The sequence below is a fragment of the Acipenser ruthenus genome, unplaced genomic scaffold, assembly GCF_902713425.1.
Source record: "Acipenser ruthenus unplaced genomic scaffold, fAciRut3.2 maternal haplotype, whole genome shotgun sequence".
Classification (NCBI taxonomy): Eukaryota; Metazoa; Chordata; class Actinopteri; order Acipenseriformes; family Acipenseridae; genus Acipenser; species Acipenser ruthenus.
In genome coordinates this window covers 49,908-64,382 of record NW_026708368.1, presented here as the reverse complement: position 1 = coordinate 64,382, position 14,475 = coordinate 49,908, and the positions used below count along the sequence as shown (strand labels likewise).

At 45.6% G+C, this 14,475-nt stretch overlaps 1 protein-coding gene across 3 annotated transcripts; it reads left to right on the top strand.

Moving 5' to 3' along the window:
• The first annotated feature begins 289 nt into the window (after positions 1 to 289).
• LOC131731746 (proline-rich protein 36-like) lies at positions 290 to 12,674 on the top strand. Of its 3 annotated transcripts, none has more exons than XR_009325019.1 (4): positions 290 to 586; positions 3,196 to 5,920; positions 7,681 to 9,765; positions 11,167 to 12,674. XR_009325019.1 is itself a non-coding variant. In XM_059020997.1 (3 exons), the coding sequence occupies exon 3, from the start codon at positions 7,847 to 7,849 to the stop codon at positions 9,086 to 9,088; it is 1,242 nt and encodes a 413-aa protein (XP_058876980.1). In that variant the 5' UTR covers positions 290 to 586; positions 3,196 to 5,920; positions 7,681 to 7,846; the 3' UTR covers positions 9,089 to 10,153. The 3 variants fall into 3 exon arrangements, 1 of the variants encoding a protein (XP_058876980.1); XR_009325020.1 differs by lacking the exon at positions 11,167 to 12,674 and adding an exon at positions 10,183 to 11,140 and having other exon boundaries at positions 304 to 586; positions 7,681 to 7,790; XM_059020997.1 differs by lacking the exon at positions 11,167 to 12,674 and having other exon boundaries at positions 7,681 to 10,153.
• Positions 12,675 to 14,475: the final 1,801 nt, after the last annotated feature.

Genomic DNA, 14,475 nt, shown 5'->3' with positions numbered 1-14,475 from the left:
GAATTAAGAAAACGTATTTGAGAGCAAAAACTTGGTGGCAGGGCTGCCCAGAGGTGCCGGGGCTATGTCTCGGCAAGCCCAGCACAAATTGCTACCATTTTAACAGATTTCACAAAATCAGACATTTATTTTAATGATTTCAAAGTGAAAATTAAAAGATGAAAAATACTTTTACAGGATACAAACACGATTTATATTAATTCCTTAATGACCAAATCCTTTAAATAACAACTTTCATAAAGCTGTAGTAAAAATGTAAAAAAAGTATGGTGTTCTATGAATGCTTCTGGTGGGAGATATTACTCCAGTAAGCCAGCATTATTATTGAATTCAAGTGTAAATACAGCTGCAGAATGTGTAATAACAAAGTGGAGTATTCCTTTGTGATTGAAGGTTTCTTCAGAATCACCAGTTACACCGAGGTGCAGGAGCCCAGCCATCTACCAGCACCAGCAACACATCCTTGGTCTCCACCACAGTCCTCATAGGCCAAGCAGTAGTCCACCCAGGATTCACAGTGACACAGCCTAACCAGCCTCAGCAAATAGCTATGCAACTCCAGAACCCACAGCAACAATACCTGCAGGTAGAGATATGAAAACCTTAATAGCATTCATTTAATAAGAGATCCACAGACGATACTGAGAAAGTGTTCTTCTGAAATGGGAAACTCTAAAATAAGCCCTGAAATGCAGCTGTATTTGATGTGTTTTATGAAGTGAATACGTTGTGTGTAGGGTGCTCTTCTTATTAGAAGAGCTGTCATCTGGTGAAGTTTGAGTTAGGGTCTGGCTTGTCAAACTAATTGATTTCTGTTATATTGCAACAACCTCACACAACGTATTTATTTACTATAAAATCACAGACATAAAGATTGTACTTAAAAATCAACAGCTGGTTTCACAGATCTCGATTAGCACTAATCTCAGACTATCTAACCTAAATTAACATTGAATAGTTCAAGACTGGTGCTAACCGGGGTCAGTGAAACCAGCTGAAAACATGTTTAACTAGAATGGTGTCATATGTTCTATACAGGGAGTGACATCTACACGAAAGTTAAGATGCACTGGAAAGTTAATACATTTGATTTTTGGTCTGCAATAGTGTTTTGTAACTTGTCAATTTCTTTTTTATAGTTACTTATGATGACCTGCACTATACTATACATTATTACTTAAACTCACCTGTGTGGAAAATTAGTTTCTACAAATCTCATCAGCATCATCAGTATGCTAGAGTGACTTCCTGGCAAATGTAAAAGCTCTGTGGTAAATGGTAGACTCGGTGGGCCTCCAGGATGATTGACTCAATCAACTACCCAGGCAGGGATAATTTTTAATCTGACCAAACCCCTGTTAAATCTGACCAATCCCTGTCTAGAGCTTGTGTCGTTTCAGACCTATCGTAGCTCAGTCCAGCCCTCCTTCATTTGAAAGTGCAGCGGCGGCGGGTTTTAATATCCATTATTTTATTTTTTTTAAACGAAACACAGTTGTGTATCGTTACCTCAGTCTTCAGTTGCAGTTTTTTATTCCGAAGAAGGAGCTCTAAAGAGTCAATCACAACTGGAAAAGTTTTGGGTAATACTCACCCACCTTACCTACCTGTCTGTGAAAGGCAATGACTATTTATTACCTCGGTGAGGTGGGACCGAGGACGTCACTCCATCGAGGGGCCTATCGGCAGCTTTGATATAAAATGCTCAGCGACTACCTGACAAGCAGGCATATCCCAAAGGTATCATTGGTGGTCGTCTTCGAATTAAATGGGAACTCGGGTAACTCAGAAAACCATGGAAACACCTCCTTGTCCATCAACTCGAGCTCTGGGAGAATTCAGATCAATTCAAGCACTCGAGTCGACTCAAGTTGGCTGTCCATGGAAACGAGGTACTAGGCCTAATAGCTGAATTGAGGGATGAGCTAGACCCCAGCGTCAATCTAGGGACCGCTATCCCTGCACATGTGAAAGTGCTGTGTTCTCTGCACTACTTAGACTCTGGTTCCTTTCAGACCACAGTTGGAATGTCTGGAGGGATAGCCCAATCCACCTTTTCCAGTGCTAGGCAAATTTCTGGATGTCATGCTGAAAAGGGCAGGCCAATACATATCATCTCCTAAGGATGCTAGCAGAACTGATGCTGGCTGAGGCTTTTCCAAACAACTCTGTTTCATGTTGAGTGACCTCTGCCATAATGACTCTCAGCTCCTTCTCAGAAAACTTCTCTTTTCCGTGTGCCAAGAAGACTTTCCACAAATACAGTGACTACTGCTCTCTGTACTCCTAACTCTGCAAGTGCAGCCGCTAAATAGACCAATGTTATTGTGGATCATTATTTGTGTGTGTTGAGTAATTTGCATTGCTCTTAAGCTTACATAGGGCGCAGTGCAAAATAATTGCCTGACCACAATGCAATTTGAATTTTGCATCCGCAATTACCGTATTCCTTTGAATTTTAAAGACGCAGCCAAATTTTACCTTCAATTTGAGGAAAAAAAATCAAACTTCAAATAAATACGTATTTACAAAGATACAACCTCAATTACGCTGTTGTATCGTACAAAATTGACTAACCACAGAGCTTTTTTTTTTTTGTGCTGCGCACTGTATAATACTTAACATGGCGTCTCTGTCATACACATACCACCACTCACTTACGGCATCATACGTCCTGGCAACAACAAGCATGACTGAACACTCTACAGCATCAGGCAACATGTAACCTAGCAACCACAACAGCACTGAACATCACCAAATACATGCTGTAACTGCATTGACATGATTTCCCACATGAACAGTGTAGGATTTTTAACACATTTTCTTCAGTTTTTTGTTTGTTTGTTATGTGAGACTTGATACCACTTATTCCTGGTAAGTGTATGGTCTTTTTCCATGTTCTCTGGACTATGTGTGACAGTCAGAGCAACATTCATTTTAGTATGCTAGGAAAGCGTGACATCACTTCCTTCTTCACAGACCCATTGTGAAGAGTTGTAAACATCATAGGCATGACGCTTCGAACAGAAGGACATAGTTTCATTTTTCTTCTGTGACTGTTTTTGTAGTACAGGAAGATTTTATATTGATCATTTTTTTACTTCATTTTCATGTGTTTTTTTTCCCCAAACAAATCCTGAATTCAGTCCTTTTTTTCAAATATTCTTTTTTTAAAACATTGTTTTTAATTTCCAGCAAATTCAGTCGTGCAGCACTCTGCACAACGAACAACCAGATGCTTTGCTCCTGCCTTCATCTTATCAGCAACAACAGCAAGGTACTCTGGGATACCACGCACAGCAGCACAGACAAGCGACACCAAGACGACAGCCTAACCAAGTCTTCTACCAAGACAACCTTACTGAACGTCAAGGCCAGGGCCACATGTAAAACCATACTGTGGAAACATCAATTCACTTTACAAACTTGCAGTGCCACCAAGTGGGCAGTCTAATCACCAGGTCACTGTTGATGTACACAGGGGTCTCCAACCCCGGTCCAGGAGAGCGACTGGGTCTGCTGGTTTTCATTTCAACCCAGTTCTCAGTTACTTAATTGCACAAGTTATTGGCTTAATTAATCAAGATTAACAGGTGTTCCAAATCTTTAGCCACAGATGATGTAAAAACACCTATAAAACCTGCAGGATAGGGGCTCTCCAGGACCAGGTGAAAAACCCATCTGAAAAACCCATCTGAAAGGGGTCACTTTCTCAAGAACTTTTCACATTATTTGGCCTATGCATTCACTTGTGTGTTTTGGTTTTTTTAAAATACAAATGCACGTAAGCATTGCAGTGGTGCAGGAGAGTGACCCTGTTATTATAGGTTACCTATTTACCATGGTATCTCTCCCCTGGGTGCGTTGTGTTTTGGTGAGCAGTAATGCAGGAAAGCAGCGGGCGGGATGGCGAGCTTGTCCTGCTGCTCCAACACAAGCTACCTTAAGAGCTGGTACGATGCGGGCAATGGGTGAAGTTCGTCAGGAGTACTGCATAAAAAAACGAGTGTGTTATCGTGGCAGTTGGTGATCAAAGAAATAAAACAAAATAAAATCAATAAATAATAATGTCATACCTTTGAAGTCATAATGCATTGCAAGTGTTATTAGGGAATGTTGTGCTGTGTTTTCAAGCTCTTCAATGTGCTGCTCTGCAAGGTTTGGAGACAGCGGGTGCGTTCACGGAGATCAAGAGCAGCCGGAGATCAAGAGCAGCCGCCGCAGGGGCGGGATACCATGCTGCTTTCCTGAGCAGTAATGCAGGAAAGCAGCGGGCGGGATGGCGAGCTTGTCCTGCTGCTCCAACACAAGCTACCTTAAGAGCCGGTACGATGCGGTCAAAGGGTGAAGTTCGTCAGGAGTACTGCATAAAAAAACGAGTGTGTTGTCGTGGCAGTTGGTGATCAAAGAAATAAAACAAAATAAAATCAATAACTAATAATGTCATAGACTTAAAGTCATACCTTTGAAGTCATAATGCATTGCAAGTGTTATTAGGGAATGTTGTGCTGTGTTTTCAAGCGCTTCAATGTGACAGCGGGTGCGTTCACGGAGATCAACAGCAGCTGGAGATCAAGAGCAGCCGCCGCAGGGGAGGGATACCATGGTAAATAGGTTACCATGGTATCTCTCCCCTGGGTGCGTTGTGTTTTGGTGAGCAGTAATGCAAGAAAGCAGCGGGCGGGATGGCGAGCTTGTGTCACCAGTCGTCAAAGCACGAGACTGCTTAATCTAATATGTTATTTATAGTAAACTTTTGGTTTACTAGTAGCCAACTACGCCACCTGGTGATGGTCAGGCACCAGGACCTGGATTTTAAACAAGTGAACACAGGTTTGTTTGTAAATGTAACTAGTTGGGAACCACCACAAAACGCTAACCACACCAAGAGGCAGACACAAATTACACGGTATAAAATGGTTTATTAAAACACAATAAACCAATAAGTAAAAATCACAAAATAAAAACCCAAAACATAACACCCACATCAATAGCTAGGGCGTAAAGTAACAAAATAAAAAACCCCACTACAGTGACTAGGGAGCAAAGTAACAAAATAATATTAATAAAGCTCTCCAGTAATAACTAAATAGCTATCGCTTCAATTTGCTCAATCTCCACTCGAGTCTTCAGGGGCAGGTAAACAGCGTCTTCCCAGCTCCACAAAATCCCTGTCTTCCGTACCACAACCAGGACAGTCCCCCATTAACATGTGCCCTCTCCTGGAGAAAAGAGAAGGAAAGAAAACACAGCAGCAATAATCTGTTCCAACAGCGCTTAGTTCTCAATCGCACCTTGCTAGGTAGAGTGAAACAATGACAATATAAAGGAGGTCAAATAAAACCAAGACATATCTAAAATCCCACAACAAATAGAAGCACCTCCAATCAGAATCAATACAAATAGGAAGAAAGGGTACACCAGGGTCCACTGTAACAACTAAAGTTGCTGACAATTATAAAATCATACCGCAATTTCCATCACCCAGCGATTTGCTTAATACACCCAGTCATCTACGTAGCAGCCACAATCCAATGCAGCCTCAAACAATAATCCCAGTTCCAGTTCCGGTACTCCAGTATTCCAGTACTTCAATCAGCAATCCCAAGGTGCACCAGAATTCTCCTCCCCAGTTCTCATCCTCTGTATCGTGACATCTGTCTCCTGGTGCGTCTCCTTCTGTATCCTGGTGTGTCTGTCTGTTCTATTCATGCTGTGCTGCTTATAAACCCAGTTGGCCACTCCTATTCCTGCTCAAAACCAATCAGACACCCAATATCTAATTGGCACTAGCACTAGCCCAAAAACTACATTTCCCAAAATCTAACAGGAAATGTCTATATAAAGGCGTGGGTTGATGACGTCACACTCCTGCTTCTCCTCAGTCACAGTGCTCCGTGTAATACAAACAAAAAACGAGGTGAGTAACTTAACTTACAAAAAATAAATAAATGTGCTTCATAACAAAGTAATAAAGTGTTCTCACAACAAAAACAAAAGTTAAATATGTGATAAACCAATAATATAATAATAATAAAAAAACGTTATTTAAAAATACAAACAATACAAAATTAGAGACTGGGCTGGAAACGCTAAATTGTCATTCTGTGACAGTATCTCTCCCCTGGGTGCGTTGTGTTTTGGTGAGCAGTAATGCAGGAAAGCAGCGGGCGGGATGGCGAGCTTGTCCTGCTGCTCCAACACAAGCTACCTTAAGAGCCGGTACGATGCGGGCAATGGGTGAAGTTCGTCAGGAGTACTGCATAAAAAAACGAGTGTGTTGTCGTGGCAGTTGGTGATCAAAGAAATAAAACAAAATAAAATCAATAAATAATAATGTCATAGACTTAAAGTCATACCTTTGAAGTCATAATGCATTGCAAGTGATATTAGGGAATGTTGTGCTGTGTTTTCAAGCGCTTCAATGTGCTGCTCTGCAAGGTTTGGAGACAGCGGGTGCGTTCACGGAGATCAAGAGCAGCCGGCGCAAAACACAAGGCACCCAGGGGAGAGATACCATGGTAAATAGGTTACCTAGGTAAATAGGTTACCTATTTACCTATTTTTGTTTCGGAGAACGGTTTTGGTGAGCATTAATGCAGGAAAGCAGCGGGCGGGATGGCGAGCTTGTCCTGCTGCTCCAACACAAGCTACCTTAAGAGCCGGTACGATGCGGGCAATGGGTGAAGTTCGTCAGGAGTACTGCATAAAAAAATGAGTGTGTTGTCGTGGCAGTTGGTGATCAAAGAAGTAAAACAAAATAAAATCAATAAATAATAATGTCATAGACTTAAAGTCATACCTTTGAAGTCATAATGCATTGCAAGTGTTATTAGGGAATGTTGTGCTGTGTTTTCAAGCGCTTCAATGTGCTGCTCTGCAAGGATTGGAGACAGCGGCTGCGTTCACGGAGATCAAGAGCAGCCGGAGATCAAGAGCAGCCGCCGCAGGGGAGGGATACCATGGTAAATAGGTTACCTATTTACCATGGTATCTCTCCCCTGGGTGCGTTGTGTTTTGGTGAGCAGTAATGCAGGAAAGCAGCGGGCGGGATGGCGAGCTTGTCCTGCTGCTCCAACACAAGCTACCTTAAGAGCCGGTACGATGCGGTCAATGGGTGAAGTTCGTCAGGAGTACTGCATAAAAAAACGAGTGTGTTGTCGTGGCAGTTGGTGATCAAAGAAATAAAACAAAATAAAATCAATAAATAATAATGTCATAGACTTAAAGTCATACCTTTGAAGTCATAATGCATTGCAAGTGTTATTAGGGAATGTTGTGCTGTGTTTTCAAGCGCTTCAAGCGCTTCAATGTGACAGCGGGTGCGTTCACGGAGATCAACAGCAGCCGGAGATCAAGAGCAGCCGCCGCAGGGGAGGGATACCATGGTAAATAGGTTACCTATTTACCATGGTATCTCTCCCCTGGGTGCGTTGTGTTTTGGTGAGCACTAATGCAGGAAAGCAGCGGGCGGGATGGCGAGCTTGTCCTGCTGCTCCAACACAAGCTACCTTAAGAGCCGGTACGATGCGGTCAATGGGTGAAGTTCGTCAGGAGTACTGCATAAAAAAACGAGGAAAGGACGATCAAAGAAATAAAACAAAATAAAATCAATAAATAATAATGTCATAGACTTAAAGTCATACCTTTGAAGTCATTATGCATTGCAAGTGTTATTAGGGAGCCGGGAGTCTAGCTGTGGGAGTCCAGCAAGGGGAGGCCTGCGCTAAGACACTGGTCGAATAGATCCACACCTAACAGCGCTCTGGAAGAAGCCATCTACTAGTCAGGTCTGTAGCCTCCACCCCACTGCTCCTACTGTGCCTTTTGTCTTGCTTGTCCTGCTATGACTGTCTCTCACATCCCTGTTCTGTCCTCCCGTCCTCGTCCTCTGCCCTCCCTCCGCTGTTGCTCCTTCAACCCCTCTAACCTCATTTCTCTGCCTCTCCCCCCCTCCCGCACACTCTCTGGTGCACTCTGGAACTGTCACTCTTCTGCTAACAAAGCTGATTTCATCTCTGCCTTTGCCTCCCACCTCTCGCTCGATTTCCTTGCTCTCACTGAAACCTGGCTGTCCCCTGATAACACTGTTACTCCTGCTGCCCTGTCCTCTCTCTACGTCCTGTCCCATACCCCGCGTCTCACCGGACGGGGAGGTGGGATGGGTCTTCTCCTCTCTCCCTCCTTACTCTTTTCTGTCGCCTCCGATCTCACCTCCCTCTCTGTCACTACCTTTGAATTTCATGCAGTCCAACTGACCTCTCCCTGTCAACTCCTGCTCATTGTTCTGTACCGCCCCCCTGGGCCTCTCACTCACTTTCTCGATGAACTCGACTATCTACTCTCCTCCCTCCCCTCTCTGTCTACCCCGACTGTCCTGTTGGGTGACTTCAACATCCATCTCTCCAACCCCAGCCACTCTGCTGGATTCCTCCCTCTCCTTCACTCCTTCGACTTCTGTCTCTCTCCGTCCCCTCCTACCCACAAAGCTGGCCGTCAACTGGACCTCACCTTCTCCAGGGCCTGCTGCCCCTCCAACCTCTCTGTCACCCCCCTGGACCTCTCTGATCACTATTTCATCTCTTTTTCTCTGTCTCTCCCCCCTCTCCCTGCTCCTCCTACCCCCACTGTCACCTCTCGCCGTAACCTCCGCTCTCTCTCCCCCTCTGTCCTTGCCTCCACTGCTCTCTCTCACCTCCCTCCTATCGACTCCTTTTCACAACTCTCCGTAGACGCTGCTACCTCCACCCTCTTCTCCTCACTCACCTCCTCCCTCGACTCCCTCTGTCCCCTCACCTCTCGACCTGCTCGCCCCTCCCCTCCCCATCCCTGGCTCTCCTCTGTGCTCCGCTCGGCAAGAATCACACTGCGATCTGCTGAAAAGAAATGGAAGAGAACCAAACTCCCTGCTGCCATAGACCTTTACCGCACTCTCCTCTCCTCCTTCTCCTCTACTCTCTCCTCTGCTAAATGTGCTTATTTCCAATCTGTAATCCAAGCCTCCACTAACAACCCACGTAAACTATTCTCTACCTTCTCCTCCCTCCTAAACCCTCCCCCCTCCTCTTCCCTCCTCTATCTCCCCTGACGACTTTGCCTCCTTCTTCTCTTCTAAAATCTCAGATATCCGCAAACTCTTTAACACCTCTCCCTCCCCCGCACCCCCTCCTGCTCCAACCCCTACACCCACTACATCCCCTACTAACTCACCCTCCCTCTCCACCTTCTTGCCCCTCTCAGACTCTGACCTCTCCTCCCTGCTCCAGGGTCACAAACCCACCACGTGTGCCTTGGACCCCCTCCCCACTCACCTCTTTCAAGCTGCTGCTCCTGCTCTACTCCCCTTCATCTCCTCCCTCCTCAACACCTCTCTACTTTCTGGCATCTTCCCCTCTGCCTTCAAAAAAGCCTCTATCACTCCCCTCCTCAAAACATCTACCCTCGACCCCACCTCCCTCCAGAGCTACCGTCCTGTCTCCCTCCTACCCTTCCTCTCCAAAACCCTCGAGCGGACTGTACACCGCCAGCTCTCTGCTTTCCTGTCCAACCACTCTCTGCTTGACCCTCTCCAATCTGGCTTCCGCTCTGCTCACTCCGCTGAAACCGCCCTCCTGTCTGTCACCAACTCACTTAATTCTCCTCGACCTCTCTGCTGCCTTTGACACTGTTGATCACTCTATTCTACTATCATCTCTTGCTGACCTGGGGATCTCTGGCACTGCTCTGGCCTGGTTCTCCTCCTACCTCTCCAACCGCACTTACCAGGTAACGTGGCGTGGAGCAACCTCCACACCTCACCCTCTCTTAACTGGAGTCCCCCAAGGGTCAGTCTTGGGTCCTCTCCTGTTCTCTCTCTACACCCGCTCCCTGGGCCCCCTCATCGCATCCTATGGTTTCTCATACCATTTCTATGCTGATGATGCTCAGATTTTCCTCTCCTTCCCCACCTCTGACTCCACCATCTCCTCCCGTATCTCTACCTATCTGTCTGCTATTTCCTCCTGGATGCACTTGCATCACCTCAAACTCAACCTCTCTAAATCTGACCTCCTTTTCTTTCCCTCCTCCTCCCCCTCCTCTGATCTCTCTATCTCTGTTCCTCTGGAATCTACCACACTCTCTCCCTCTTCCTCAGCTAAGAACCTTGGAGTCACCCTGGGACCCCTGCCTCTCTATTCCCAGCACATCTCCACTCTGGCACGCACTTGCCGATTCTTCCTGAGCAACATCCGAAGAATCCGACCCTTCCTCACCAACTATGCTCCCCAGCTCCTGGTCCAGGCCCTGGTACTCTCCCGCCTAGACTACTGCAACTCCCTCCTGGCTGGCCTCCCTGCGTCCGCCACCCGTCCGCTCCAGCTCATCCAGAACTCTGCTGCTCGCCTGGTGTTCTCTCTACCTTGCTTCGCCCACGCTACTCCACTACTCCGCTCGCTCCACTGGCTCCCGATCACCGCTCGCATCCAGTTCAAGACTCTTGTACTAGCCTACAGATGCCTTGATCAGACTGCACCCAGCTACCTCCAGACCCTCATCTCTCCCTACACCCCCACTCGACCTCTCCGCTCCGCCTGCACTAGAAGACTGGCTCTACCTCCGCTACGCTCCCCTGCCTCCCGAGCCCGCTCCTTCTCCACCCTTGCTCCGCAGTGGTGGAACGACCTTCCTACAGATGTCAGGACTGCCCAGTCCCTGACCACATTCCGGCGCCTCCTTAAGACTCACCTCTTCAAACAGCACCTGTAGAACTCCTCTGTTGTATCCTGGGACACTATCACCCTTCATTTAAATATGCTTTGTTTTGCTCTTATCTGCCCCCTATTTTACTGCATTTAATCCTGTACCTCAGAATATTGTAATCTGCCAAGTGTTTAATCTGTAGTATTTTGTACTTAATCATATCCTGATGTAACTATCACTATTTAATCATATCCTGATGTAACTTTCACTATTATCTGCTGTATTATTGAATTGTGGTTTGTCACACTTGAGAATTATTGTATTTCTTGTTCTTATTGTATGACTTATATTGTAACACTTGAATGTATTTGTATTGGCTTGCGATTGTAAGTCGCCCTGGATAAGGGCGTCTGCTAAGAAATAAATAAATAAATAATAATAATAATAATAATAATAATAATAATAATGTTGTGCTTTGTTTTCAAGCGCTTCAATGTGCTGCTCTGCAAGGTTTGGAGACAGCGGGTGCGTTCACGGAGATCAAGAGCAGCCGGAGATCAAGAGCAGCCACCGCAGGGGAGGGATACCATGGTAAATAGGTTACCAGGTATCTCTCCCCTGGGTGCGTTGTGTTTTGGTGAGCAGTAATGCAGGAAAGCAGCGGGCGGGATGGCGAGCTTGTCCTGCTGCTCCAACACAAGCTACCTTAAGAGCCGGTACGATGCGGGCAATGGGTGAAGTTCGTCAGGAGTACTGCATAAAAAAACGAGTGTGTTGTCGTGGCAGTTGGTGATCAAAGAAATAAAACAAAATAAAATAAATAAATAATAATGTCATAGACTTAAAGTCATACCTTTGAAGTCATAATGCATTGCAAGTGATATTAGGGAATGTTGTGCTGTGTTTTCAAGCGCTTCAATGTGCTGCTCTGCAAGGTTTGGAGACAGCGGGTGCGTTCACGGAGATCAAGAGCAGCCGGCGCAAAACACAAGGCACCCAGGGGAGAGATACCATGGTAAATAGGTTACCTATTTACCTATTTTTGTTTCGGAGAACGGTTTTGGTGAGCATTAATGCAGGAAAGCAGCGGGCGGGATGGCGAGCTTATCCTGCTGCTCCAACACAAGCTACCTTAAGAGCCGGTACGATGCGGGCAATGGGTGAAGTTTGTCAGGAGTACTGCATAAAAAAATGAGTGTGTTGTCGTGGCACTTGGTGATCAAAGAAATAAAACAAAATAAAATCAATAAATAATAATGTCATAGACTTAAAGTCATACCTTTGAAGTCATAATGCATTGCAAGTGTTATTAGGGAATGTTGTGCTGTGTTTTCAAGCGCTTCAATGTGACAGCGGGTACGTTCACGGAGATCAAGAGCAGCCGGAGATCAAGAGCAGCCGCCGCAGGGGAGGGATACCATGGTAAATAGGTTACCTTGGTATCTCTCCCCTGGGTGCGTTGTGTTTTGGTGAGCAGTAATACAGGAAAGCAGCGGGCGGGATGGCGAGCTTGTCCTGCTGCTCCAACACAAGCTACCTTAAGAGCCAGTACGATGCGGTCAATGGGTGAAGTTCGTCAGGAGTACTGCATAAAAAAACGAGTGTGTTGTCGTGGCAGTTGGTGATCAAAGAAATAAAACAAAATAAAATAAATAAATAATAATGTCATAGACTTAAAGTCATACCTTTGAAGTCATAATGCATTGCAAGTGTTATTAGGGAATGTTGTGCTGTGTTTTCAAGCGCTTCAATGTGCTGCTCTGCAAGGTTTGGAGACAGCGAGTGCGCTCACGGAGATCAAGAGCAGCCGGCGCAAAACACAACGCACCCAGGGGAGAGATACCATGGTAAATAGGTTACCTATTTACCTATTTTTGTTTCGGCGAACGGTTTTGGTGAGCACTAATGCAGGAAAGCAGCGGGCGGGATGGCGAGCTTGTCCTGCTGCTCCAACACAAGCTACCTTAAGAGCCGGTACGATGCGGTCAATGGGTGAAGTTCCTCAGGAGTACTGCATAAAAAAACGAGTGTGTTGTCGTGGCAGTTGGTGATCAAAGAAATAAAACAAAATAAAATCAATAAATAATAATGTCATAGACTTGAAGTCATACCTTTGAAGTCATAATGCATTGCAAGTGTTATTAGGGAATGTTGTGCTGTGTTTTCAAGCGCTTCAAGCGCTTCAATGTGACAGCGGGTGCGTTCACGGAGATCAAGAGCAGCCAGAGATCAAGAGCAGCCGCCGCAGGGGAGGGATACCATGCTAAATAGGTTACCTATTTACCATGGTATCTCTCCCCTGGGTGCGTTGTGTTTTGGTTAGCACTAATGCAGGAAAGCAGCGGGCGGGATGGCGAGCTTGTCCTGCTGCTCCAACACAAGCTACCTTAAGAGCCCGTACGATGCGGTCAATGGGTGAAGTTTGTCAGGAGTACTGCATAAAAAAACGAGTGTGTTGTCGTGGCAGTTGGTGATCAAAGAAATAAAACAAAATAAAATCAATAAATAATAATGTCATAGACTTAAAGTCATACCTTTGAAGTCATAATGCATTGCAAGTGTTATTAGGGAATGTTGTGCTGTGTTTTCAAGAGCTTCACTGTGCTGCTCTGCAAGGTTTGGAGACAGCGGGTGCGTACACGGAGATCAAGAGCAGCCGGCGCAAAACACAACGCACCCAGGGGAGAGATACCATGGTAAATAGGTTACCTATTTACCTATTTTTGTTTCGGCGAACGGTTTTGGTGAGCACTAATGCAGGAAAGCAACGGGCAGGATGGCGAGCTTGTCCTGCTGCTCCAACACAAGCTACCTTAAGAGCCGGTACGATGCGGGCAATGGGTGAATTTCGTCAGGAGTACTGCATAAAAAAACGAGTGTGTTGTCGTGGCAGTTGGTGATCAAAGAAATAAAACAAAATAAAATCAATAAATAATAATGTCATAGACTTAAAGTCATACCTTTGAAGTCATAATGCATTGCAAGTGTTATTAGGGAATGTTGTGCTGTGTTTTCAAGCGCTTCAATGTGCTGCTCTGCAAGGTTTGGAGACAGCGGGTGCGTTCACGGAGATCAAGAGCAGCCGCCGCAGGGGAGGGATACCATGGTAAATAGGTTACCTATCTCTCCCCTGGGTGCGTTGTGTTTTGGCGAGCACTAATGCAGGAAAGCAGCGGGCGGGATGGCGAGCTTGTCCTGCTGCTCCAACACAAGCTACCTTAAGAGCCGGTACGATGCGGTCAATGGGTGAAGTTCGTCAGGAGTACTGCATTCAATAAATAATAATGTCATAGACTTAAAGTCATACTTTTGAAGTCATAATGCATTGCAAGTGTTATTAGGGAATGTTGTGCTGTGTTTTCAAGCGCTTCAATGTGCTGCTCTGCAAGGTTTGGAGACAGCGGGTGCGCTCACGGAGATCAAGAGCAGCCGGCGCAAAACACAACGCACCCAGGGGAGAGATAACATGGTAAATAGGTTACCTTTTTACCTATTTTTGTTTCGGCGAACGGTTTTGGTGAGCACTAATGCAGGAAAGCAGCGGGCGGGATGGCGAGCTTGTCCTGCTGCTCCAACACAAGCTACCTTAAGAGCCGGTACGATGCGGTCAATGGGTGAAGTTCGTCAGGAGTACTGCATAAAAAACGAGTGTGTTCTCGTGGCAGTTGGTGATCAAAGAAATAAAACAAAATAAAATCAATAAATAATAATGTCATAGACTTAAAGTCATACCTTTGAAGTCATAATGCATTGCAAGTGTTATTAGGGAATTTTGTGCTGTGTTTTCAAGCGCTT